The 24,757-nt window shown below is 37.1% G+C and overlaps 1 protein-coding gene across 4 annotated transcripts in view; it reads right to left on the bottom strand.

Moving 5' to 3' along the window:
• IPCEF1 (interaction protein for cytohesin exchange factors 1) overlaps positions 1-24,757 on the bottom strand; it is a 170,432-nt gene that overhangs the window by 26,189 nt on the left and 119,486 nt on the right. For all 4 annotated transcript variants that reach the window (XM_020287278.2, XM_020287279.2, XM_076002851.1 and 1 more), the window contains 3 exons: positions 20,843-20,901; positions 19,415-19,515; positions 9,910-10,282 (listed from right to left, as the gene is read on the bottom strand). In XM_020287278.2, the coding sequence (XP_020142867.1) occupies positions 9,910-10,282; positions 19,415-19,515; positions 20,843-20,901 (533 nt within the window). The remainder of the gene's footprint in view (positions 1-9,909; positions 10,283-19,414; positions 19,516-20,842; positions 20,902-24,757) is intronic.

Here is a 24,757-nt window from a genome sequence, read left to right as displayed (position 1 = left end):
TCAGGTGTATACTTTAGTCTTCCTACATAAAATAGCAGGACTTTGATTTCCATGATCACATAGGCACTTTATAGTCTATGTCATCTCACCTCACAAGTGCCTTGTCAAGGAAGATGAAAACTATTTTTATTTTGTGAATAAGAAAAACAAAGATTCTTGGAAAAAAGTGATGTTTTCAAAATGCAAATCAGTGATGGAGTTAAGAATAAAAGTTCAATTTCACATTGTGCAGGCCTGTGTGCTTCCAGACCAGTCCTCTCAAACTTTAATAGGATCCAGTTAAAATCCAGATTCTGCTTCAGTCCATCTGGGGTGGTGCTGGGACTTTAAATTTTTAACAAGCTCGTAGGTGATGCCAGAACTGCTGGTCCATGGACCACACTTTGAGTACCAAACCAGACTATCTGTTAGTACTTTTTCATGCAATGTCCGCCTCAATTCATTAGAAGAGAAAAAAAAAGCTAGAGTTACAACTAGCAAGTTGAGATTTGTACAATAAAGCATCATTTATTTTCTCTGTGCTATGTCCTAATTAAAAAAAAAAAAAGGAAGAAAATATGGCTTTCTGGCTTTGCTCAAAAGAGTATGTCCAGAATCCCTGCTGGAAAGCATCAGTGCCCCACATGTTGAGTTGGTAGGAATTTGGGGTCAATGTTGGTGACCCTTCACATTTGTTAGACTAGCTCAGAATGTCTTAAGGGGTCAAACTAGCAAACTTTCTCCAAACTTAGGTCAATTATGTGACTAGATAGACTCAGAAAAAATATATATATACATATATGCTCCTTCTTGGTGATAATAGCAAATAAGAAAAAAACGTTTTTAACTAACAGAAATTCACTCCTTTCCAAGATCATGCCAAATGAATGTGCTACTCCCTTCTCTTCCTCCTACATACCCCATGCTATTGTCTGCTCCTGACAGGACAGGCAGCTCTAATAGGCCCAGAATTTGGCTGTCAAGAACACTGCATGCAGATTATCTCTTTAAATGCTATATTTTCAACTTTACCTCCCCCACTATCTTATTTTTGGTCTTTCCTTCTGCTTTCTAGAATGCAGTTATCTATTTTCTATTTAGACCATGGAAGGTACTTGTCACAAAGAGAAGAAAAAACTGTATAGTTATTTGGCAATTTGATATACCCTCTAAGGCTCTATAAGTGTTATTTATTTTTTTTTTATATTTTTTTTTGTTTTTTTTTTTTGGTTTTTATTTTGTTTTTTTTGAGACAGAGTCTCACTTTGTTGCCCAGGCTAGAGTGAGTGCTGTAGCGTCAGCCTAGCTCACAGCAACCTCAAACTCCTGGGCTCAAGCGATCCTTCTGCCTCAGCCTCCCGAGTAGCTGGGACTACAGGCATGTGCCACCATGCCCGGCTAATTTTTTTTGTATATATATTAGTTGGCCAATTAATTTCATTCTATATTTATAGTAGAGACGGGGTCTCGCTCTTGCTCAGGTTGGTTTCAAACTCCTGAACTCAAACGATCCACCCGCCTCGGCCTCCCAGAGAGCTAGGATTACAGGCGTGAGCCACCGCACCTGGCCTATAAGTGTTACTTAATATAGTACCTGATGCCAGCAGATCAAAAGAACTTTACAGGCTTTCTCTAATTAGAAATTTTGACAACTTTACAACATAGTATAATAAAAGACTTGAAAACATAATGACAGAAAGATTTAAATTATTAAACTACAAAAAATGTGGACAACTCATTTTAGCCTTAAGGAGACTACTGACCAACCACATTAACAGAGTGTAGTGTTGATAGAGAAATCTCCTATTTTTGCTGTGGCTGGTAGAGACAGCTATCGTACATTGAGTTTTTACTATGTGACAGGCACTGAGACAACTGTCGAACCAACATTATCTCATTATCATCTTCTAACAACTCTATGAGAAAAGTATTAACCCTGATATAAAGGAGAAGATATCAAGACACAGATTAAAAATCTTTCACCAAAGTCACAAAGAGACAAACCTAGGTTATGAACCCAAAGCTCATTTTCTTAAATACTATGCTATACTGTAAATATATCTGATGTCGTTTCTTTTGAATAAAGCTCCATGCTTTTGAGCTACACATTTCAAACCATATTGCAATACACAGTCCAGATGGCAGCTGGCTGGACGGGACAGACCAAGGCTCAGATCCCTGCTTGCACTATGCTGCCTTCAACGGGGACACTCCCCAATCAGAGCCTCTGCCGCTGTGATGCCCAGATTGTGTACCTCAAACTCTGTTCTCACAAGGCCACAAGGCACCAGACCCCAGGACAGGACACTCATAAGCTGGCCAGCAATCTGGGACACAGGCCAGACAATCAGCTTCTCTGCTTGGGCGTTTGAACTGGACCCTGGGGGGATAATGAACCAGTTTGAATCAGGAGGAAAAGACAAGAGTCGTACACAACATGTGAAGATGACTGTGGCCATGTATGCGATGAAGGTATGAGTGCTTAGAAAATGTGAAAGCAAAGTTTAGAGAACTCTAGTTGGGAAAAGAGGTGATATTTTAAAATGACAGGTAAAAGAAATTCTATACGAGAACAATCAGGTGAAAAGGAAAAACAAGAGACAGAACCCAGGTATAAAGCTAGTGTTTTCACCTGTGCTCTCCGGAGTCTGAGAGATGAGTAGTTTCAGTTTGATTTCCCACATTTTTCTCTCTTTCTTTTACCTTCTCTGCCAGAGTCATTTATCTATTTTCTCTTGTCTGTTTGATGTTTCTGTTCATTAAGACAACTCAATACTCTTCTACTGTATTATTGCCTTTATTGATAAGAACAAACTTAGTTTATTGGGTGATCCTTAATATAGTTCCTCTGTTTTGTTATAATTGCATCTTGTGGCAGTGTTTTTTTCTGAAATACTCTTAGGTTGAATCCATTGCTCAACCATCTGATAAGTAGCTTTACATTTAAGTAGCTTTACATTGTTAAAACAAATATTCCATTTGTTTTAAATGGAATTTAAAATAAAAACGTATTTAAAATAAAATGTAAATTTAAAAATGTATTCTTCCAAATATTTAACCACCAAGGATTAAGTGAAATATTTAAAGTAGACATAAAATTTCTGTATCTGCTCACATCCTAAGAAAACAGAAAACACTGGCATGCACACACAAAAAGACATTTGGTCAGGATTTTTTTAATATACTTAAGAGGTGGAATTTATGAGATTGAATGGGAAAGAAATGGCGGAGGGAGCCTGAAAATCACCTAAACTCAGGGACACAAATCCAGAGTATTGTAGATAAATATGTCAACTGTCACCCCATAACCTGCTGGAGCCATCAACCATGTGGATCTATGATAGGGACAAGTGACCACAAAAGATAGAAATGGAAGATTCAGAAAAAGGAAAGGGATGATGCAATGGGGGAGCACTTCAGGACAAGAGCAGAGATCAAGAGGAAGGAAAAAGGTACTTCACCTCAGTTTCACTAGACAGAAAATGAAGGTTTGGAGCAAATACATGCTCTTACCTTTTTAAGATGGAGCCTTCTTTTCCTTATCTCTGTGATTATTATCTAGTGTAATCTATGTATTCGAATAACATGACCTCCATAGGAAATATACCATGTTCATAGATGAAATGACTTGATGCTTTAAAGATAGTACTTCTCACCAAATTAATTCTAAACATTCAAGAAAATTTTGATCAAAATCTGAATGTGATAGTCTAAACAAAACTTGAAAATCAAATTCAAAAGATTACCTGGAAGATAGTGTCAAGGAGAAATGTGCTCTACAGAATACCAAAGCATGCTATAAAGGTATTCTGACACAGTAATAAAAAGAAATCAATGAAAGAATATAAAAGCTGCAAAAACAAGCCTACATACATACAGGATTTTTTGATAGTGTAAAGACAATACAAAATAGTGAGAAAAGAAGTTATTAAATGGCACTGGGCAATTGAATATTCACTTAAAAATAAGTTAGATACAATCATAAATAAAAGCTATATTTTTAATACTATAAATATGTAAATAGAAACATATTTGTGAATATTATCATAAATTGACATAAGAATGTCCCTCCTGAGGAAGACAGAAAACCCAAAAGCCAAAAAGAAAATAATGACAATGTCGACTACATAAAAATTTAAAATGTCTGTATGAAGGCACTATAAACAAAATTTTCAGAACAAGAAATACACAGGGAGAAACAGTTATAATACCCATAATAAAGTGTGACTATTCATAATAAATTAAGCCTAAAAGTCAATAAGAAACCAATTAAAAATGCACAAATGAATGAACTGTAAATATACATATATATATATATATATATATATATATATATATATATTAACAAATGGCCAAAACATTGAGAAAAAAGTTAAATCACACTGGCAATCAAGGCACTGCAAAACAAAACAAAGATATATAATATGTATTTATAAAATATGTCTGTGTGTCTATGTGTATGTTATATATATACATACACACGTGACACATACGCATACAGATGTATGTTTTGTGTTTTCATTCTGTCAATTAGGTCAGAAAAAGTTGAAAAAATATTTAGCTATAGATATATAATACTCTTCTCTTTTCATGAATCTTTATACTTTAATAAACAATCCCCATGAAACAGGAGAAATGCTAAAGCATATAAGTATGAAAGGAATCATGAAATGAACTAGAAAACCAAGCATTTAATCAAACACAAAAAGTTATAAGAAAGAGGAAAATGGAAGACCTTTCTGTTAACTCTCTAAACCATCTATACCACAAGACCACGTGATAAGCACAAGAACTTCTGCCTCGCAGCCCAACCGACAAGGGGAGACACCCGCAGTAGATCACTTTGTCTCAAATTTATATTAATTTAGAAATGACCCTACCATCAAATGTGAAAATGCTCCATATTTTTTCTTTCAATGCCGTTTCCATACCCTATACAAACAAAAAGTGCTCAAAAAAACTGTTGATAAAACATAATTTAGGCAGCACAGCATTAAAAGGGATGCATGCCTAACATGACAGACTTCAAAGACTTATTTTTGTCATGACAGATGCAGTTTCCTTCTGGAATAAATGTGGTGTTCTGGGCAGGAATTCTGTGGCCATGCACATGGTGTACCCAATGTACTTGATACTCAGGGCAGATAATTTTTAATACCCCCCCCTCCTCAACTCTTAAAACCATTTTACATCTAAAATCTTCACCTCTACATTTATGGCTTTCCAAGTACTAGATTCCTCTTTTAACTTATTCACATTCTCTGTCTTTTGAACCTCTATGTCTTTTATCTTTAGCTGTGTCCTCCAACTCCTTAACCCCTGTTACTTTTTTCAAACTGTCATTGCCACTCTAAGCTTACGTGCCTCAAAAGTCCAGTTTACACTTGTCACCATCTTCAAAACCCTTGCCCCAGTGACTTCCCACTGCTAACTCCTGGCCTTAGGAAAAGTTAAAGGAAGTCAGAAGAAAAAACAGAGATTGAAAGTTTGAGTACCACAAAGGACCTGGTAATATTGCACAAATGTGCAGGTAACACAATCGGCATAACTTTATGAAAACGTAGAGGGCTCACTGGCCACTTGACACAGGAGCAGTGAGAGCAGGTGGTGAGTATCCACATCTGACACCAATGTCATTGAGGCCAACAAATATACATACAAGATTTTCCCAATATTAAATATATATTCCCAGTTTCAGATCACTTCTCAAATTACAGCTCAAAAAATAGGATTACTAGGAAATATTCTAGGGCCTACAGTAAGTAATAAGGATACAGAGGCCAAGATGTGTCTTCACCCTGACATGCATGCTACGAAATCCTTCTTTCCTTTCCTTCCTGTTCCCACTGCCACCTCAGCTTTCACAGAAGCTCCCTAAATCTTCTTATTTCCTGTCTCCCCTTGTTCTATTCTACCCTACATTCTAAAGCTAAAACAATTTTTCTAAAGCATCATTCCAATTATATTATTATCCTGATTGAAAATAGTCATCCATTATCTGTTGAAATTAACTAACGCTTTGCCCATCATTCAACACTGGCCAAATTTCCTTTCCATCCCCTTTTCCCACCGCTCCCCTCTCCACGCACAGATCCTCCCACTTAGATGTGATCTTGTCTTCAGTTCCTGCTCTCTTTTAAATCCCTGGAGTACTCTCTTTACATCTCTCTTGTGGCACCTGTTTTATTCCACTTTCTTTTGTTAAATGTGTCTAATTCTTCCCACTCGCCTCATTCGGTGTTGAGGTTTTTTAGTCCACAGATTGTGTCTTTCTCATCTTTGCATTCATTTTAGCACAACGCGCATGCTAGGTACTCAGCCAGTCCAGCATTGGACTTACTTTCTTATTCTCTACCTGCTTCCCGAGGAGACACACCACACAGTTCCTACAGCAACACTCCAAGTAGCTAGCTAAAATAATGTAGCATCTGTACAGTTCACACTCAGACTGGGTACAACTTTTGCTAATATTTGTTAAAGCCTAAAATCTGGCTCATTTATGTCACTTTCCTCAGAAATCATGCATGCTCTAGCTGGTCTCTTCATTAACACTGTTTTTATTCTGCTTTTTATCCACATGACTCCCAGATACATTTTTGCTAAACTTTTACTTGGCAATTTATTTACATAAATTGTGTTAGTCTTAGTAGCTGACATGCAGCTTTTCAGCATCCCAGGAATGGTTACTCCATTCATCGAGCAAGTAGAAGTGACATTGTCTCCACATTGTCAGCAGGTAGTGCGTGTTGTCCATAGGTATGTAGAGACATACCCTGTGACTTGATATCCCATGGGCATAAGTCAGGGGCCAAAAAGCCTTTCAGGAAAGAAAGGAAGAGCACAGAGTACAACTGAGCTGAGATGAACATCACCTCTTTCCCCACCATGCTTTGTGGAAGACCCAGTGAAGAATCCCTAGAGCTCTGGAACTTTGCAACTCCCAGTGCAGAGAGGCAACAGGATGCAATTAACACCCTGCTTTTACTTTTTAATAGCTCACACTACAGGAAGAAATGTCTAAAAGGACATTTAAATTCAGCATAAAATTCTAGCAACTACAATTTTAATTGCATACCAACTGCAAAAATATTTCTTTCATTGTCTATATATATATATATAAAAGGAAGGCTATAATATACATGCTGTCTGCTTGTTTTCAGAACTCAGTTATTAACCTTTAAGAATCTTGTCTAGGATAAAAGCCTCTTTCCTCAGCACATGCATCTCGTCGAGCCTGAGACTTCATTTTCTAAAATCCTAACTCCTATTTTGGATCACATTGAGACTTCAATCCCTGACATAAAAACACCCTGAACAATATTTCAGACACTGGAATTTGAGGAATTTTTTTGATTGACAACTCAAAAACAATTTTTAGAAGTCACAAAAGGAAAAAGCTACCTCTTCTCCAACACATAAACACACATGTAAAAAAAAAAAAATGCACTATACGCAATTTGATTACTCAACAGCAAATCATCACAAACGCAAGCAAAGATTGGGTTGCTGTTTCCATAGAGATGACTTTATGTGGTTCAGTTCTTCTGGGAATTTAACCAAATCCCCAGCAGCAGGAGAAAATCATCAGCAGAAATTCTCTAACATATGGCAACTGCCAACATATCAGCAAGGAAAAAAAATACTTTCATTTTCTTTTCCTTTTTACCAAGAGGAATGTCTTCACATCATGCTGTTTGAAGAAGCACACAGATTTTGTTGGTCACTCTGCATGTAACTCGAAACTCAATAATACCAGGTTTCTTTGTTCTTACATTAAAAGAGCTGTTGGTACCCAGCCAGGCTCCACAACACACGCGTTCCAAGAATGGCATCTAGACATGAGCAAGAACTGCATAAACCTTCCCATGACTCTCAATTATGGTCCTAGGGGGAAACTCTCAATCTGCAGGGTTATCTCTCAGGAAAGAATGCAAATGGAATGTTATTCTCTATTACGCTTTTGAAGCTATGCTCATCCTGGAGTGGGGGGGAGGGTGTATGCGTACATGAAACTTTTTTAGTTTTGCTATGATCCAATGATTAAAGTAAGAGTTTGTAGCAGAAGATAATAGATGTGGTGTTTTTGATTATTTTCCTGAGTTCCATCGAGCCTCTATCTGGAAGGCCCCTCTAAGCATAAAATTAGAGGTCATCTAGTTCTCTAGACAAATTCTCTCTTCGGTATATATTTTTAAAAACAACAATTGTGATCAATATGCAATGTGCTATTCATATCCAATGAAAATGGTTGCCACAGAATGAGTAAACACCTCCAACGATAAGGAATACATTGCTTTCCAAGAAGCCCATTCTATTTTGAACAATTTACAATGTCAATAAGAAGTCTCTTATGCTGAACCTAAATCTACTTCCTTTCTACTTGCACCACTGACTTCAGTTTTGTACTTCCAAAGAGATATGTTTAAGCCCCATACTTTGTCTACATGATAGCATCTTACAAACTTGAGGCCAGCTTTAGTCTCCACTTTCCATTCTCCACAGTCCCATCTTCACGCCCCTATAATTCCTCAATGATGTTGTTTATTTCTCTCCCTACCCTCCTCATTCACACTCCAGAAGTAGGTTAGTTTGCCAATGGCTTCATACACTCCAGTTTTTCTAATGTAACATAGATAGTTGGTCCACATTGGGGGTATCAAGCAAAAATACCATCAGAATCCCTGCAGGTAACTCAACCGTGCAAAGCATGTTCAGGTAAAGGCCTCAGAGAGGATGACAACCGTGATGAATTAGAGAATTAGTACCAGCCTGAGAATTCAAATTTACATATTTTAAAATACTACAGACACACACACACATACCACGGCTTGGTCTGCAGTTGTGATCCTTGGCCAAATTACTCTGATACCAAAAATTAAATTAATAGACAACATCTGAAAATTTGAGAACTTAAAGAAAAATTCCTTGCTTAGTCTAGGGGAGAGGGGAGGGAAGTCATCTATGTCAGTAGGCAACTCCAGCCAGCTATTACAGGAATTTAGCAAGTCAACTTTCTCTCAATGGTATCCTGAAAAATACAAATGGAGCTCATTATTCTCTCACTGTTCAGTATCTTTTATCAGGTGAGCCTGTTTTACAGCAGAATGAATAAAGCACAATCAGAAAAGACACATCATGATTGAATAGTAATAAAAAGAAGTTAGCTCTGAATAAAAGATAAGGACCAATTATCACAGAGTATTAAAAAAAACTTACATTACTAATTTCTACACACCATTAACTCTTTCCTTTGTTAAGACTTAAAATGTTTTTCAAAAGCATAAGCTGTGCTCTCCTTTATATTTAAGGGTTCTAATCTGTGCTCCAAGTGCGTACAAATTGTCCATCTTCCTGTTAACCACACAAACATATGTAGGAGCTAACTGGCTAAGAAAGCAGACATTGTCTGGGGGCATGTCCCAGGGAATAAGGTTGTTCTAAGCTCATATTGAACCATCCAGGTGATATTATAAATACCAGACTACAAAATCCTGGTTTAACTACCACAAGCTCCAGAGCATAGGGCAGGGCTGGGGAACTTGCACTTAACTTAAGTCCACATATGTCTTTCTAGATCCTTAAGTGCAGCCTTTTGACTGAATCCAAATTTTACAGAACAAATCCTTGCTTAAAGAAGCAAGCTTTTTTCTCAGCTCGGTGGAAAAGTATCATTATTTTATGCTCACATGTGTCATAGTTCTAAAGCATTAGGTTAGTAACACAGCAAGTAATTAGTGGCCTGGTAGCTGGAGTTGTCCACGTGCAAACTCCTCTACAAAAGCAGCCCCTGAGCTTAACCTCCACCTTGATTGCTGAAGTATTGAATCACCATTTATGGGTTTAACCATTCTTGTTACAAATTAACAACAGAGTTCCATATGCATGCAAATACACATTCTCTAAAGAAGAATAAATAATTTCTCGGTTTACCTCTGTCCATCGTCTTTGATCCAGTAGGTTTATCTGGGACAGTTAGATGGTCTTGGTTGCTACTCAAGGAGGAAGTATCATCGCTAGATAAAGAGTTCAAAAATCCACTTTCTGATGTGACAAAACTGTTTTCCAGGGCCTTGAGACTGCTTGCCTCTGAGGGGACAGGTGAATGAACCTGCACAGCAAATGTTATAGATTGTCCCAAATCTTCAGCAGCAGATGAACTGTTAACTATGTCCAGCCAGGACTGTCTTTCTTTACAGGAGGAGGAAGAAGAACTGCTGGGTGTCTTCGTTGTGTTTTCCAGGGAAGACAAAGAACACGATGTTTCACTCAATTTGGGTGAGGATGAAGATGCCCGCTGTGCAGCCTATTTTTCACAAATAGAACCAAAAAGGAATAAAAGAAATCGTGATTTAACCATCATTTCTACTTTTCATTTTCAATAGAGGTGCCCCAGGGTTCTTTCAAAAAGCGACCAATGATAAAAGAGTCAAAAAGCAAACGTATGATATTTATTTCTGTCTGACACTCACGAGGACACCATTCTCTAAAACTGACTTGTACAATATTGAAGTCACTGTTCTGGGACCTGAAAAGTCTCCATATCATGATTTACCATGTTCTTCAATGCTCTCCCGAAACTTAAAAGGCCTCTTTGGGGAATATTAAAATATACCTTGAACAAAAAATAATTTGTAATCTATCATTGAATTCACACTTATGGAGCAAAATCTCTTGAGAAAGGTGATTGGGAGAAGGAAAGACAAAGACAGAGCCAGACAGGAAGCAAAATCATGTTACCTGAGTGGAGTTCAGAGATGTGGGCAAAGCATAGGTATGTAAGACCTTGAGTATTGCTCACATATTCCTCGGCACATAACAGCATCACCTTATAACTACACAGGTTAGGTGAATATTAGCTCATTCACTCTTCAATAATTTAAAAACTTTAATAAAGTTTCACCAAAGAAGACAAGAATACATTTTCAGCCTCTTAATTTATTAAAGAGAACCCAAAAGCTGTGCCACAAATGATGAGAAGCAGGTTGAGGGCACAGAATCTTCTAACAACAGTTTCTAACACACACTCCAAGGGCACCTGACATCCTTGGCAACATTTTCACCAGGACCCAGAGAAAACATCAAGCTAACATCACCAGCAAGGACAGGCTCTTGGAAAGGACTACATTTGTTCTGAAACTTTTTATCCTTGTTACATTTTGATGTTGAAAGAAACTTTTATCCTTGTTACATTTTGATGCTGAAATATACACCTTCTTTTCAAAAATAGTCATAGCATATAAAAGCTGTCTTTATGGAGTTTTCTTTTTATAATGTCCTCCATAGCAAAATAAAGATTCAACAACTCTATGTCGTTCCTCCATTTTTAATTTTGTTGGGCAATAAAATCCAAATATCTAGACTCCAGTGCTCTATGAGTCAGTCACCTTGTATCTCCAAAGGTAGCTAAGACGGACATGGCATTGTATGGTTTGGTTTCATTACACCATCCTATGGTTTCGGTTCCCAACCCCTAGGCCATGGACCAGTACCAGTCCGTGGCCTGTTAGGAACCCGGCTGCACAGCAGGAAGTGAGTACCAGGCAAGTGAGCAAAGCTTTATCTGTATTTACAACTGCTCCCCATCACTCGCCATCCCCTCATCCCCACCCCGGTCCATGGAAAAATTGCCTTCCATGAAACTGGTCTCTGGTACCAAAATGTTGGGGACTGCTGTCCTATGGGACATTCCTGTCAATTTCAGGCATTCAAAACTCTAAGGAAGTAACAGGAAGGAGATTGTTAAAGGAAGCCAAAGAGCAAAGTAGGATCCTTTCTCTCCCAAACCCTCAGAATCATTGCAACTAACTCAGAATAGTTGACTTTGTTCCAAATCAACATGGCTTTAAGAATTTTGCAGGTGCTAAGCTCTGAATTTTTATTGGAAAATCCAATATTTACCCAAGGTGTGCTCAGTCAGCATGCATACTAGACATGAACTGTCAAATAATCAATAAATCCACTTTTAAGTAACATGACATTAAAATGTCTAGTTAAGATGCTAGCTGATCACATATGTCATCCCAGTAATAACATATTGGCAGAGACATGAAAATTTGCCATTCAGGAACATGTCAAGTACCTTGGAAACTGGTTACCTTAAATCAGACCATTTAACAACCAAGAGATCAAAGTTCTTCAATTCACTAAATAAAAGTCTAGTTATCTAGACGAGGGAATGCACAATTTCCAAACTGCCCAAGTAAACACCAGGAATCATTTACTCATTAGCAGGATCTACAAAATAAATATTAACAAAAACATCTATTCTGGCCCAGTCCAGACACGTTCCCCTATTGTGAGCTATTTTAGTAAAACTCAGCTTCCATGTGATCAGTTTCCTTTTTTGAAAAGAGACCAAGCATGAGCTTTTCCTGTAGCTCCTGCTGCTACTACTTTAATTTGATTATAGCAAACGGGGCTGTTTAAGCAAGAGACTGCGTACACATTTGCTGCAAGACTTTCTGCAAGGTTGTTTCAATCTCAGAACTCTGCTTCAAGGATTGAGCAAAGACCTGGCAAATCAGCATCAGCAACATGTGTGAGGCATATTCCTGTTTGTGGTATGACTCAAACCCAGTGCTCTCAATTTCTCATTTTCTCTAGGCACCATGTAACACTTAAACATTTGATTTTAAAATGGAGAAGAGTGAGCAAAACTAAAAAGAGAAAGAAAGAAAGAGAAGAATTGGAGAGGAGGAAAAATGAAATAAAAAAAAATGCATATATAATTAGGTTAGGGGGAGTTTTCATTGAAAGAAAGATTGACAAAATGCAAATCAAAGTGAACCTGGAGTTCCATTTCAGGGGATTCAATACAGGAACATGCTTTGTAGAGAGTGCAGTGCCAAGGCATACTCTGTTATATCTAACAGTCTATAGCTGCTAGTAGCCAGTGTCAGGCACAGAACTCTAAGCTCAGTGCCTCTGTAAACCATTTGTGCAATATACTCATAAAACTCTCCAGTGCAAATCAAATGAAAGTAGAAAGGAGTGACAGTCTCTCCTCTTCTCCCCACCTCTGCTTGGCTAAGATGAGCCTGTCATTCGTGTGTCAGCTCAAACACCAGGTCCTCCAGAGAGCCTTCTCTGATAGCCCCAGGGCCAGTTAGGAACCTTTGCCCGGTGCTCCGGGGCTTGCTGCTAGCATACCAAGTGGAATGTCATTTTATTTTATTTGTCAATTTCTATGGTAATTATGGATTGGTCTAATCTCTTTTGGTGTGCTATTTGAGAACAGGCTGTTTTTAATCATTTTTGCACCTCCATTTCTTTGCCTCTGTATCTGAAACATAGATAGTAACAAATTAATGCCAACAAAGAATGGTCTAGAGATCCAGCTATATGAAGAAAAACACCCAGAGTAGTCCAGCCTCTTACTGAGGAGTTCCTGAAATTCTCCATAAAGTTGATGTGGTGTGTATAAGTTATCCTAATCCCAGGATCTAGGGATCACTGGTACTAATTAAAATGTAAATAGTCTCACAAAATGTTCTCACAATCTCAAATAAGATTATTATCTTATTTAATTAGAGATTAATAATTGTTTGTGGTTTCAGTCATTTCAGAACATTTGGATTTTAAAGATTTTATTTTTGATGAGAAAATTAAATATATTTTAAAGATCTTAGTTTTAATTAAGGGACTATAATAAGATTAAATTAAAAATTAATACTGATTTTTCCCATTTTCTAAATAGTATTTTTTTTATTAAAGATGCTTAATTCAAATGTTAGCTCTAAAAATCCTTTTTTAAAAAACTCTTTTCAAAACAGAAGTTTGACGTGGTGAGAAAGTTTAAAATGGCCACCAAAAGCCTATAATTAGGAAGAAGTGAGTCAGCAGAGAAATCTGAAGTACCATTACTGAAAGTGTATGGAAACAAAAAAGAAAATACAGGCATAACTTAAGACTAAACAAAATAAAACCAAATGATAAGAAAGGAAGTAAAGTACACAACTTCTGTCCTTTTTGTTGGCCATATTAATAAAAACAAGCCAGTCAATTGTTGTTAAGCCCTAGGAAGTATTATGTTTGCATTACTCTAAAAACAAGACGAACTTATATCACATACTCCCTCCTCTGTCAATGACCTTCTGCATGACCTTGGGCACTGAGTCCACTCATCACTCTGATCTTCAGTATCAGGGACCCTGGAGGAGTCATTTTACTTCAAAGTCCTATTTTACTGGCTTCCTGCCTCCACCATTGCCTCCCCTCTCTGCCCCAGTTCATCCTCCAAACAACATATAGAGTATTTCTAACACATGAAACAGATTACAATATTCCTCTGCTGAAAATCCTCTAATAACTGTCTATCACAAGTAGAAAAATATCGATAGTCTTCATTAGAGCTGAGAAGGCCCAATGGACCCATAATGACCCCTCCAGCTACACCTCTTCCTGACTCATCCACTCCCTTCCAGCCACACTGGCCTTGTTTCTGTCCCTTCGGCAATCTTCAGGTCCCCTGCTTGAAAGGCTCTCCCTGTGCATGCTTTTGGTTGACTACTTCCTTCCCATCACTCAGACCTCAACTGAAGTATCAGCAACTGACCCTCAGCAGGGTCTTCCCTGACAGGGGTAGATAGAGTAATATCCTCTCCACCCCCAACCCCTAGCCATCCCCTAGCACATTGCCCTATTTTATCATCTTCATAGAATTTAGCAGTACTTGGGAAATTTGTTTGAATTATAAATGTATTGTCCCTCTTCCTCAACCTGGAACTTAAAGATGCTCAAGGCAGGAGACACTGTCTGGTTCAGCTCAGCATCCTCATATCTGCAACCATCCCTGGCACATGGCAGACACACAAAAACATCAGCAGCCTGATGAACTCAGATTTACCAAGAGATGTAAATGCTATAACATGGAAGAATATTCTTAATAAAACATAAATAGCTTGTAAGTGCTACTTATGATGGTTATGTTTATTTCTCTGGAACTTGGCTTCCTCATTTGTAAAATTCTAATACAGAATTTTTTGTGAGAGTCAAATGAAATCATCTTTCTCAAAGCCTTGCAAAAGCACTAGACACGTAGTATTTTTCTCATGCACATGGGGAAATATGTGCAGAGCAAGAAATTTGTGGAGGTTGTAGAGGAAATCCCAATAATCACCCACTAGCCCATCCATCTGTCCATTAAGTGTTTATTTATTTTCAAATATGTACTAGGCACAGTTGAAAATGTTGTGGGTAAACAGAAAGATATTTGACACTGCTTCTGACATTAAGAAATTACTAATTAGAGAAATAAACCAGATACACAAAATCTATAATCCAAGGCAGATTATGATAACAACATGAAAAAAGCATCAAAAAACAAAGCTCTGCAGAAATTCAGAGAGTTCAGAAGAGGGCAAAATTATCCTGACATAGAGGTCTACAAAAGCTGTCATGAAGGAAGCCACAGTTAAAGAGGACTGGAAAAACATTTAAAAGGTGAAATTGGGGTTGGGATGGAAGGCAACTGGTTTTGCAAGTGAAGAACCCTTATAGTTACAGGTGTAAGAGCAGGAAAATCTGGAAAGCTTTGGGGAAATAGGCAGTTTCTCCAGCTGATGGCAAAGGTGAAATCAGCAACAAGACATAATAGCAGTCTAAAGAAAGTTCAAGGGCCTTAAATATCAAGCCAAACAGTCAGGAATTAATTTGATGAGCAATGAGGATTCAACAGAAGGTTTTATGCAGGTGAATCAATATTACCAGAACTTCACTTTAGAAACACTAATTTGGAGATGGTTTTTTAAAGAAGGGAGGGAGAGAGAGAGAGACAGAGACAGAGACAGGAAAAGAAAAATAACTACTATTTCAATAACTCAGGCAAGGGCTAATGAGGGCCTCAACTAGGCAGTGGGAGCAGAGGGCAGAAGAGGGGTGTGGAACAGCCACCCTGCTTTGGCTGATTATTGGGATTTCCTCCATGACCTCCACAACTTTCTTACTCTGCGTGAAATGCTCTGTCAAAAAACTCCCCATTTGCAACTTTTTTTTTTTAAGACAGTGTCTCACTCTGTCACTGTGTGTAGAGTGCAGTGGCATCATCATAGCTCACGGTAACCTCAGACTGCTGGGCTCAAGTGATCCTCCTTCCTCAGCCTCCACAGTAGCTGGAACTACAGGCGCACACCACGACACCTGGTTAATTTTTCTTTTTTTCTGAGTGAGGTCTCGCTCTTGCTCAGGCTGTTCTTGAACTCCTGAGCTCAAGCAATCCTCCCACCTCAGCCTCCCAAAGTGCTAAGATTATAGGTGTGAGCCACCATGTGCTGGCCATTTCTAACTTCTTTAAGAATAAATGGATGTCCTTCCCACTTCGCAATCAATATTGCAAATAAAGCCTTCCAAACAAGAAAGAGTAAAAAAAAAAAAAAAAGTTCTTCACTCAGGGCAGATCCTGATGTGTTCTTTCTTATCTTGTGGAAGGTGGTTCAGCCCATTAGAAGCAGAGTCCAAACTGGGCTGCTGCTGAAGTTCCACTGCTTATCTTTATTCCACAAAAATTAGAACAATTGGACATTGAATTAATTTTTTCAAGATTTAAAATTTTTGTGATAGTTTTCCAGAATACTATTTTTATATACTGTTGAGTTCGTCATCAGACAATGAAAGTTCATTCCCCAAAATATTTTTTTAAAGCAAGAACTTCGGAAAAAAATTATTTTTACCCACAGGCTCACGTATCTAAGTCATGGCTGGCCTATACCATTTTGAGCCAAGCAATAACATAATTCATGTTCTCAATAAAAGTTACTGTGATTTTTTTTAAATTTTTCATTTGGTTAAATAAAAAGCCTAAATATTTTAACCAAGTGCCTTGCATGTCTGTTTTTCAGAAACAGGAGAAAACAAAAACAAAATCTGCCTGGGGAATGTGTGAGCAGGAGGAACATATCCTGTTGCTAAGGAAAAAAAAAAAACTCTAGCTGTTCAACATTTATCTTATTATTTCCAATATATTTCTTTAGAAAATGTCCGGATTAGCACCTTGCCAAAAGATGCTCAAGCTTAGAACTTTTAAGAAGTAAAAGAACTTTGATTGATGATTCAGAAAATTTAAAGATTCTTCTGAGTTCAGTGACCTAACTCGCTGGTCTCATAAGCCTCTTTCATTTATTTGCCTGAAAACAAGCATTCCCTGGGTTTCTGCTGTGTATAAGGTTAGACTGTCACTGTCACTGCACCTGAGGCATGAACCTTCATCCAAGAAGACAATTTGGTTGCTTTTACTTTCACCAAGTAGAATTCTAGATGCCTGACAATGCCCTTAGGAAACTACGATCCTAGTTTGCCATTATAAAACTGAAAATCCCAATATTTACAACTAAAGTAAACCACAAAAGAGTTTTATTGATGGGCAGTAGGGGAGGAAGAAGGAATTTGAGGAAGCGATGGAGACAGGAACTACCAAATATCTGCATGTTACAGGTTAAAACAGGAGAGAGAGAGAGAGACAGAAGCAGAGGCAGAGAGAAAGAAACAGACACAGAAAGAGACAAAGAGAACCTGAACAAAAATATGTGATTCTCTATTAAACCAACCACAAGGAACATATGCTGGAGACCTATTCAGTACAAAGTTGATGACATTTTTAAGAGCAATAAAGGGTAATGCAACAAGAAAGTTGTTGAAACCTGGGAGATACTTTAAGGTCTAGAGATAGCAATAATTTTGAGTGATACAAAGAAAATAAAAGCTTTTCATAAATTCAAAAACTGATTTTCAAAGAGGAGAAAGATCACATTAGGAAAAGGCTATGTATATATTAACAAGGAATATATCATAAGTTCAAAAATTGGTCTAAATTTAACCATATTCAAAGTTGAATTTTATTTATATCTTGCTTAATTTAGGCTAATCATATTTAACAGAGATTTTAACAACATTCATTCAACAAATATTTATTTCTTATCTTGGCTGTTACTCAAATAAATTAGAAAAGTAACCAAAATTCTCCACTGAAAGTGTGAAAAAACAGTAAAGGTCATTATTTAAATAATCAATTTGATACTTTAAAAGGAAACTGATGAAACATAAAGATGAATACATTATCAAACAGAATGGAAAATCTGGCAGAAGAGGTGTAGGAAGTGAATGAATTAGTGTAACCTGTCAGAACCTGTCTTCATTTGGGTCTATGGATGGACAAGTGTCATGGTCTGGTGGAAAGGACATGTCCTATAAGGCTGGACAGCATGGGATTCCCAACTCGGGCACTGTGTTCACCAAGTGTTTGGCCATGTCATTCAACATCTCTGAACCTCAGTTTCTTCAACCATAAAAGGAAGACAGTTATATCTACTTCCTCTTGATCTGGGAATAGAAAACAGCTTTTTAAACCAGGAAAAAAGGCACTAACTGCAATGGAAGTGATGGATAAATATGACACATTAAAATCAAGAACATCTGTTTAGAAAGAGAAATCATGAAACAGAGTTTAAAAAAATAAAAAGTGAGATTAGCTCACTTTTAGCTGATGAAGGACTAATACATAGAATAATAAATTAAGAAACTATATAAATCAAGACGAAGAGGAGGAGGAGGAAGAGGAGGAGGAGAGGAGGAGGAAGAGAGAGCTAAAAATGTATGAAAGACTTAACAGACACTTTGCAAAAAAGAAATCCAAATGGCTAATAAACATGAAAGATGGTTGGTCTTATTAGCAATCAATAAAATGCAAATTAAACAATGCTACTTCTCAGGGCTATTTGGGGGATTACATGATTATCTATTTAAAGCACCTACATAAGTCCTATTACATGGCAGGTGTAAAAACCGTAAATCAACTTCCCCAGTGATCTCTGGTGGACCCTTTCTAGGGACCGTCACTGTAACACTAAATGCATCCAAATATGAAGCATTAACTCCCCATGGTCTCAATATCCATTAATAATATGAACTTACTTTAGGGGCTTCCAAAGCTGAGAACCAAATTTAGACTCCTCTCTAGTGAATATAGAAATCATTCTATCTATGATTTTAGTGCACTGACCTCACTCCTGGCTTCCTGCTATCTTTCTCACTCTACTTTTCTCTATACTGGGTTTTTTTTTTTTTTCCATCTTCTTTGAATTTATTTTGTATTATTATAGTACACTCATCTAGACAAGGCACTTAAATTCTTTCAGAGAACAAGTAGAGCACAAACATTATAAAATAAACCTTTGCAGGCATCAGCCTATCACTTAGAAGCCCTTTGCACTCCCCTCTGCATCCTCTGAGCATCTGTCTGTGGGTCATACAAGGGCGGACCGAGCTTGTCACACTAGTGGGTTGCTATGGAGAAGGCGCAAAATCAGCACCCTGAAAATTGCACTTGCTCTTTGGCAGGTACCTTAATGTAGCCTATTCTAAAAATGTATTGGTCAAGGTAGTTTCTGCCCAGTTGGAAGGAATGATGTCCGCACATTGGATCACACACCAGCAGACAACTTACCTCGGCACATAGGGAAGGAGACTGAGTCTGGGATGAGTAAGGAGGGGGTGGTGTCTCCGCAGCTATTTCAGGATCTTCCTGTTCACTTTCACTGTAACATTCTACAACAAAAATGAAAATGCTTAATGTTTCCATGCTGCCATCACTTATTCCATAATGCATGAGCAGAGGTTTTTTATCCATCCAACTGCTGCAATTGAGAGCCACTTCAGAAAGTCCACATCCAGTGAACTACCTGGAGCAAGGGAATGACATCCTGGGGAAATAAATGGCCACCCCAGGGCTTCTGCCATCAAATACTTTCAGCATGCAGAAAGAGGACCAACCACATCTCAGGGAAAATGAAATAATTCCTCAAAAAAGGTGTGAATCATATACTAAGAATATAAAATCAGTAGTGATTAATTTTAATCACAGGAATCCTAATGAGCTGAAACTGGCAGGAGAACTCAACCACCAACGGTGCACAGAGAGTGAAGGGAGTACCAGGGTGAGGGAGGAGGCCAAGCCAAGCGTGTGGAGAGCCCTACGGGCTACCGTAGAAAGCAAAGCTGAAAGGTCGCTGAGGACACGTGACGGAAGGCCTTAAATGCCAGGACAAGGAAAAGTCTTGTGTGTAGTTGTTCACCCCCTTACAATCTATAAATATGCAATAGCTGCTTATTTTATGGAAAAGAAGACCAAGAAGATGGTTAGGACATTTAATTCATGGTATTGTATTGTACTCCTTTAATGTTTTAAATCACGTTGCTACTTTTTCATTTCTAAATCTAAGATTTTATAATTTTGTTATCAAAAGATATAACTCTCCACTTCCAATTCTTGAGTCTTATGTGGCCTGAGAATTTCAGACATACTATCAGCTCTGTGGCCCTGGGACCTAAGGCCCTGCCTCTTCTCAGCACTAAGGAGGAATTGCGTCATTACGGAGAATTAGACTCTACGAGCTTTTGAACCCTGAAAACTACAGACTGAGCTGAAAATAAAGCCTGTGTTCCAATCTGACCTTCAGGTTCCTAGCACAGTCTCAGACTCAACACACACCTGGCGGAAATATCAAACTATCAGGAAATAGTGGGATGAAAGTCATCTGACCAGATCACGACGAGATGGTGTCTATGAGTAAGAATTCAGCAACTGGGGCAATCGAACATTTGCATTGGCGACGGAGAAGCCAGTGAAGCCCACAGCTGCACAAGTGTGGGTGAAGTGTGAAAAAGCATTCATAGCCAGCGTGGCAAGCTCTGCTTCATGTTGGTGAATCTGTGTGAATATGTCTGTCTCCACATATTTTCATATCATTTTAAATACCAAAGTATGCTTCATCAGGATCAGGCTATACATAGAACCTGACTTTGTCTCTTTTATCCTATTTCAACTTATTCTAATATTCCTGCTGAATTTTCAGAAACTTAAAACAGAACATACCTTCATCCTTTGTAGTGGATTCTTGATGGATTACAGCTAATCCAAGTTTATTTAGCCACCTAAAATTCAAATAGAAAGTAAACGTTTGACCAAAGACATTGGTTCACTACCCATTCACCTTCCCCCTAGACCTTGGAGGAGGATACTGTGCCAGATTTTGTTCTGAAATGAAGTCATCATTCTACTGCCAGCCTGAACATTTCCAGAAACAGCATAGGTTTTTGGCATTGAAACCTAAGGCCTTTGGTTTCATAATACTTTATTTACAGAAGTATCCTTATGAGACGAGAAGTGAGGTGGCCCATCATCCTGTTGGTTCATGTGGGTAGCTAAATTAGATATTCTAAATATACAAACACATATATCTTCTTCTGTAATTGTGCATTTGAAATCTTTAGCAACCATCAAATCTTTTATCATTGTATTTAGTAACTCGGCCATTAAAGTTACTGGGTGTTATCTCTATAGTTCTTAATGTCTGTTTTAGGAAAAAGTTAAAACCCAGGAATATTTTTACATCAGTCAGTAAATTATCTGGTGAGAATTTGATAGATATTCCTAAACTAAAGGAAATTTCAATTCCTTGAAGAATTTTACATAAGGTTAAAATCAATAATGCCCTATTTATCATTTTATTGACAATGAATTCCAATTAAACATCAACAACAAAAATAGAACTAGACATGCCTTAAGAAACTCAAACTTGGCTTATGATTTCAGATTACTGTAGTTCCTTCTCAAGGGTTTAGTTAGGAACATATTTTAAAACACAAATTTTTAAAAGATAGAACACAAAGTATGTCTATTTCATATATTTCTAACTATATAATCTTACAGTTACACAGAAAACATTATTTTGAGACAGTGAAAATCTAGATGATTTATTTCCCACTTCTTTCCAGTTTTCTGTATTCTTTAAAGTACTCCATATTGTATTATATTCATTTTTTTGAGAAACCAGAGCATTCAACAGTGGCCTAAGTCAACCAATACTGACAAAATTATAATAATAATGCTATACATTTATCAGTTCATTTATACTTTTTATCTATTCTAGTCCTGTAATACCTCATGAACAATTCAGTCTGCACACTTACACCAGGACAAAAATATCTCACATTCCCATGTTTACAATTGCCAACTGATTAGGAACCCTTATCCAATCCTCAATCTGCCATGGTCTTGCCATATCCCTTATTTTTTAACAGGAAATTTATAATAAATTTGATTTTTAAAAATAAACAGAATAGGAGCTTCTAAAGATGGAAGATGAGCTCTAGCCTCCTTTAAGCATTTCCCTTCAGCATCACAATAAACACAAGCTATCTAGTGGCCGCTTAAAATTGGACCAATAAAAAGCCCAGATTATGCCATAGGAACCCAGAGATATTTATCAAGTCTCAATTGAATAATAGACAGAATAAAGGGACAAAAAATTATAAGAAAAATGCAAATGGCTAAACAATATATGAAAATAATTCTCAGTCTCGATAGTATTTTAGGGAATGAATATTCAAACACAGAAAAATATTTTCAACACTGCGTAGAAAAAATTAAAAATATTGATTTCTAGTTTTAAGAGAAAATGAAAAAATGAACATGCTTACCCTTTGTTGACTGTGAAAATTGACACAGCTGATTTTGAGCAGGCAATATGATAATATTATTCAAAATATAAACATCTATCCCCTCCACCCAACAATTCCAATTATAAATATTGATCCTACACAAACACACTTTAGTGTATACAAATAAATATGGAAGAATGTTAATTGCCAACAAGGCTTGTAACGGCAAAAAAAAAAAAAAGTCCATTGAGACAATATAATTGTCTCAATAATTGTCCATTAATAGTAATTGTCTCAATAATTGTCCATTAATAGTAAAATAGATAAATAACGTATAACATTGATTCTATCAATAAATACTATGTTACAACAAAGCTAATCAAAAGGCTATAATGGGGAGGAGGGTTCTGGAAAAATCCTAACATCCTGTTAATTGGAAAAGAGCAAGTACAGAACAATATGTTTAGTCTGATCTAATGTACTTTAAAAACTATTAATATATATTTGTGTATGTGTAAGAATTGGTATACAGAGAAAATTGCTACATATCTAACTGTTAAAAGTGGTTAACCCTGGAAAGACTAGTTGAATTGGAAAGTTAAGGCAGGGGTATGAGAAATTTTTCACTTTTTTCTACTTCTGTGTTGATATTTTTTATAAGAATATGTTTTATGAATTACTTAACTAAAATAAACATTTAAAAGTAGGCAAAACACAATAAATTTATTGGTTCACTTTTTTAAATACCATAACAATTTTTAGCTTACATCTGATTTCCTAATTGTATAAGCTGATCCCCCCCCCCAAAAAAAAAGCACCTAAAAGTGAAATAGGAAAAAAAAATTTTTTTAAGTAGTTTAGAATTGAGAGTGTCTGAAACAAGAAAGGTCATTTCTAAGCTTCATTTCAGAACATGGAAATACAGCAAAATGGAAGAGTATTGACAATAAAGAAAAGATTCCTCTCAGCCCTTACCCAAAACTCATGTCCTTTTCATTGAAACCATTAGTTATTTGTGAAAACCTGGTGATTGTTTAGAATCTTGTTTGTTTTATTTCTAGGACACAGTGACACTGGCTTGAAGTACCTTTTTTGCTAAGAACATTTTTTAAAAATTATGGCAGTAGAAAAACTTCTATTTGTGGCTAAATAGATAGATGCACAAAAGGACTTATATTTACATAAAAGAAGACGACAGATGTTTCCTGGGAGTTTGTTGTATTTTAACTTGATGTGAATATGCGTGTTTTGGAGGAGAACAAGTGTTAAGAAATCAATGTACAAAACAAGAGTGTTTTTCTTTCACAAACACTATCTGAAAAAGGTAGCCACCGTCTCTGCTTAGAAACCAACTCTTTCATTACCCTTAATTACTTACCCCTGTACTTTTAAATTGAGAATCACTGCAGAACATGTGGAGTTTCTATTAAACTTAATTACCTTTCCCTTCATCGTCCCTGGGAGGAATATCACCATCCAGAAACACAGTTACCCAAGGAGGGGAACTTCTAAAACAGGACTCATCACTGCAAATGCCAACCCTCACTCTCCTACACCCCTGCATCTCACTTGGTAATACCCAGGACTGCCTCCAACAAGCTGCACCAATAAGAAAGGAAGCTCTTCAGGTGTTATTGCAAAATAAATCTCTAAATATCCTCTGCATTATCTTGTGGGATGAGGCAGAAATTTCACTGTTGACTATTAGAAAAAGTCATCTTTGGAATAATAAAACTCAATGATGATCTTATAATATAATGAGTTATGATACATTTCAGGCACAGATAAAATGAACCATTTACCTATGAGTGGTCAGATGGGCATTTTTAAAGTATAAAGGTCACTGAGAGATCCAAAAACACGGGGTTAAAATACCTCAAGTTCAAATTTCAATTTACATCTGGTTTGTACGCTGGAAAGATAACCACTAACAGAATTTCAAGTAAGACTAACTGGTCTTCACAGCATAGAGAGGCAGTTAGATCTTGGTTTTGATAGCTGTGAAAGGTTTTGATTAACCACCAACAGGATAGGGTGTTATATATATCATATCTATGCTAATCTCGTGCCACTCTACCATGCAACCTCTGCCATTCGACAGGCATCTGCAACGGGAAAACACAGAGCCAAAGCTAAATGGACTGGAAATGTAGACAAACACTGAGGAGTGAGGAAGGGAAGCTAAATAAACTCTGCCGTGTGATTTAGAGAGAGAATGTGCCTGAAGTACAGTAGATTCAGATGACCATGGAGTGGTCTCATGGTTTTATTGGTTTAAAAATGTATTTTATTGTGTAGGAGGAGAAATGCACTAATGCTTAGAAACAATTGTTTTTCTGGTACACGG

This window comes from Microcebus murinus, chromosome 5 (genome assembly GCF_040939455.1).
Source record: "Microcebus murinus isolate Inina chromosome 5, M.murinus_Inina_mat1.0, whole genome shotgun sequence".
Classification (NCBI taxonomy): Eukaryota; Metazoa; Chordata; class Mammalia; order Primates; family Cheirogaleidae; genus Microcebus; species Microcebus murinus.
Note: the sequence above shows the minus strand (reverse complement) of the source record. Positions and strands in the feature narration are given on the sequence as shown.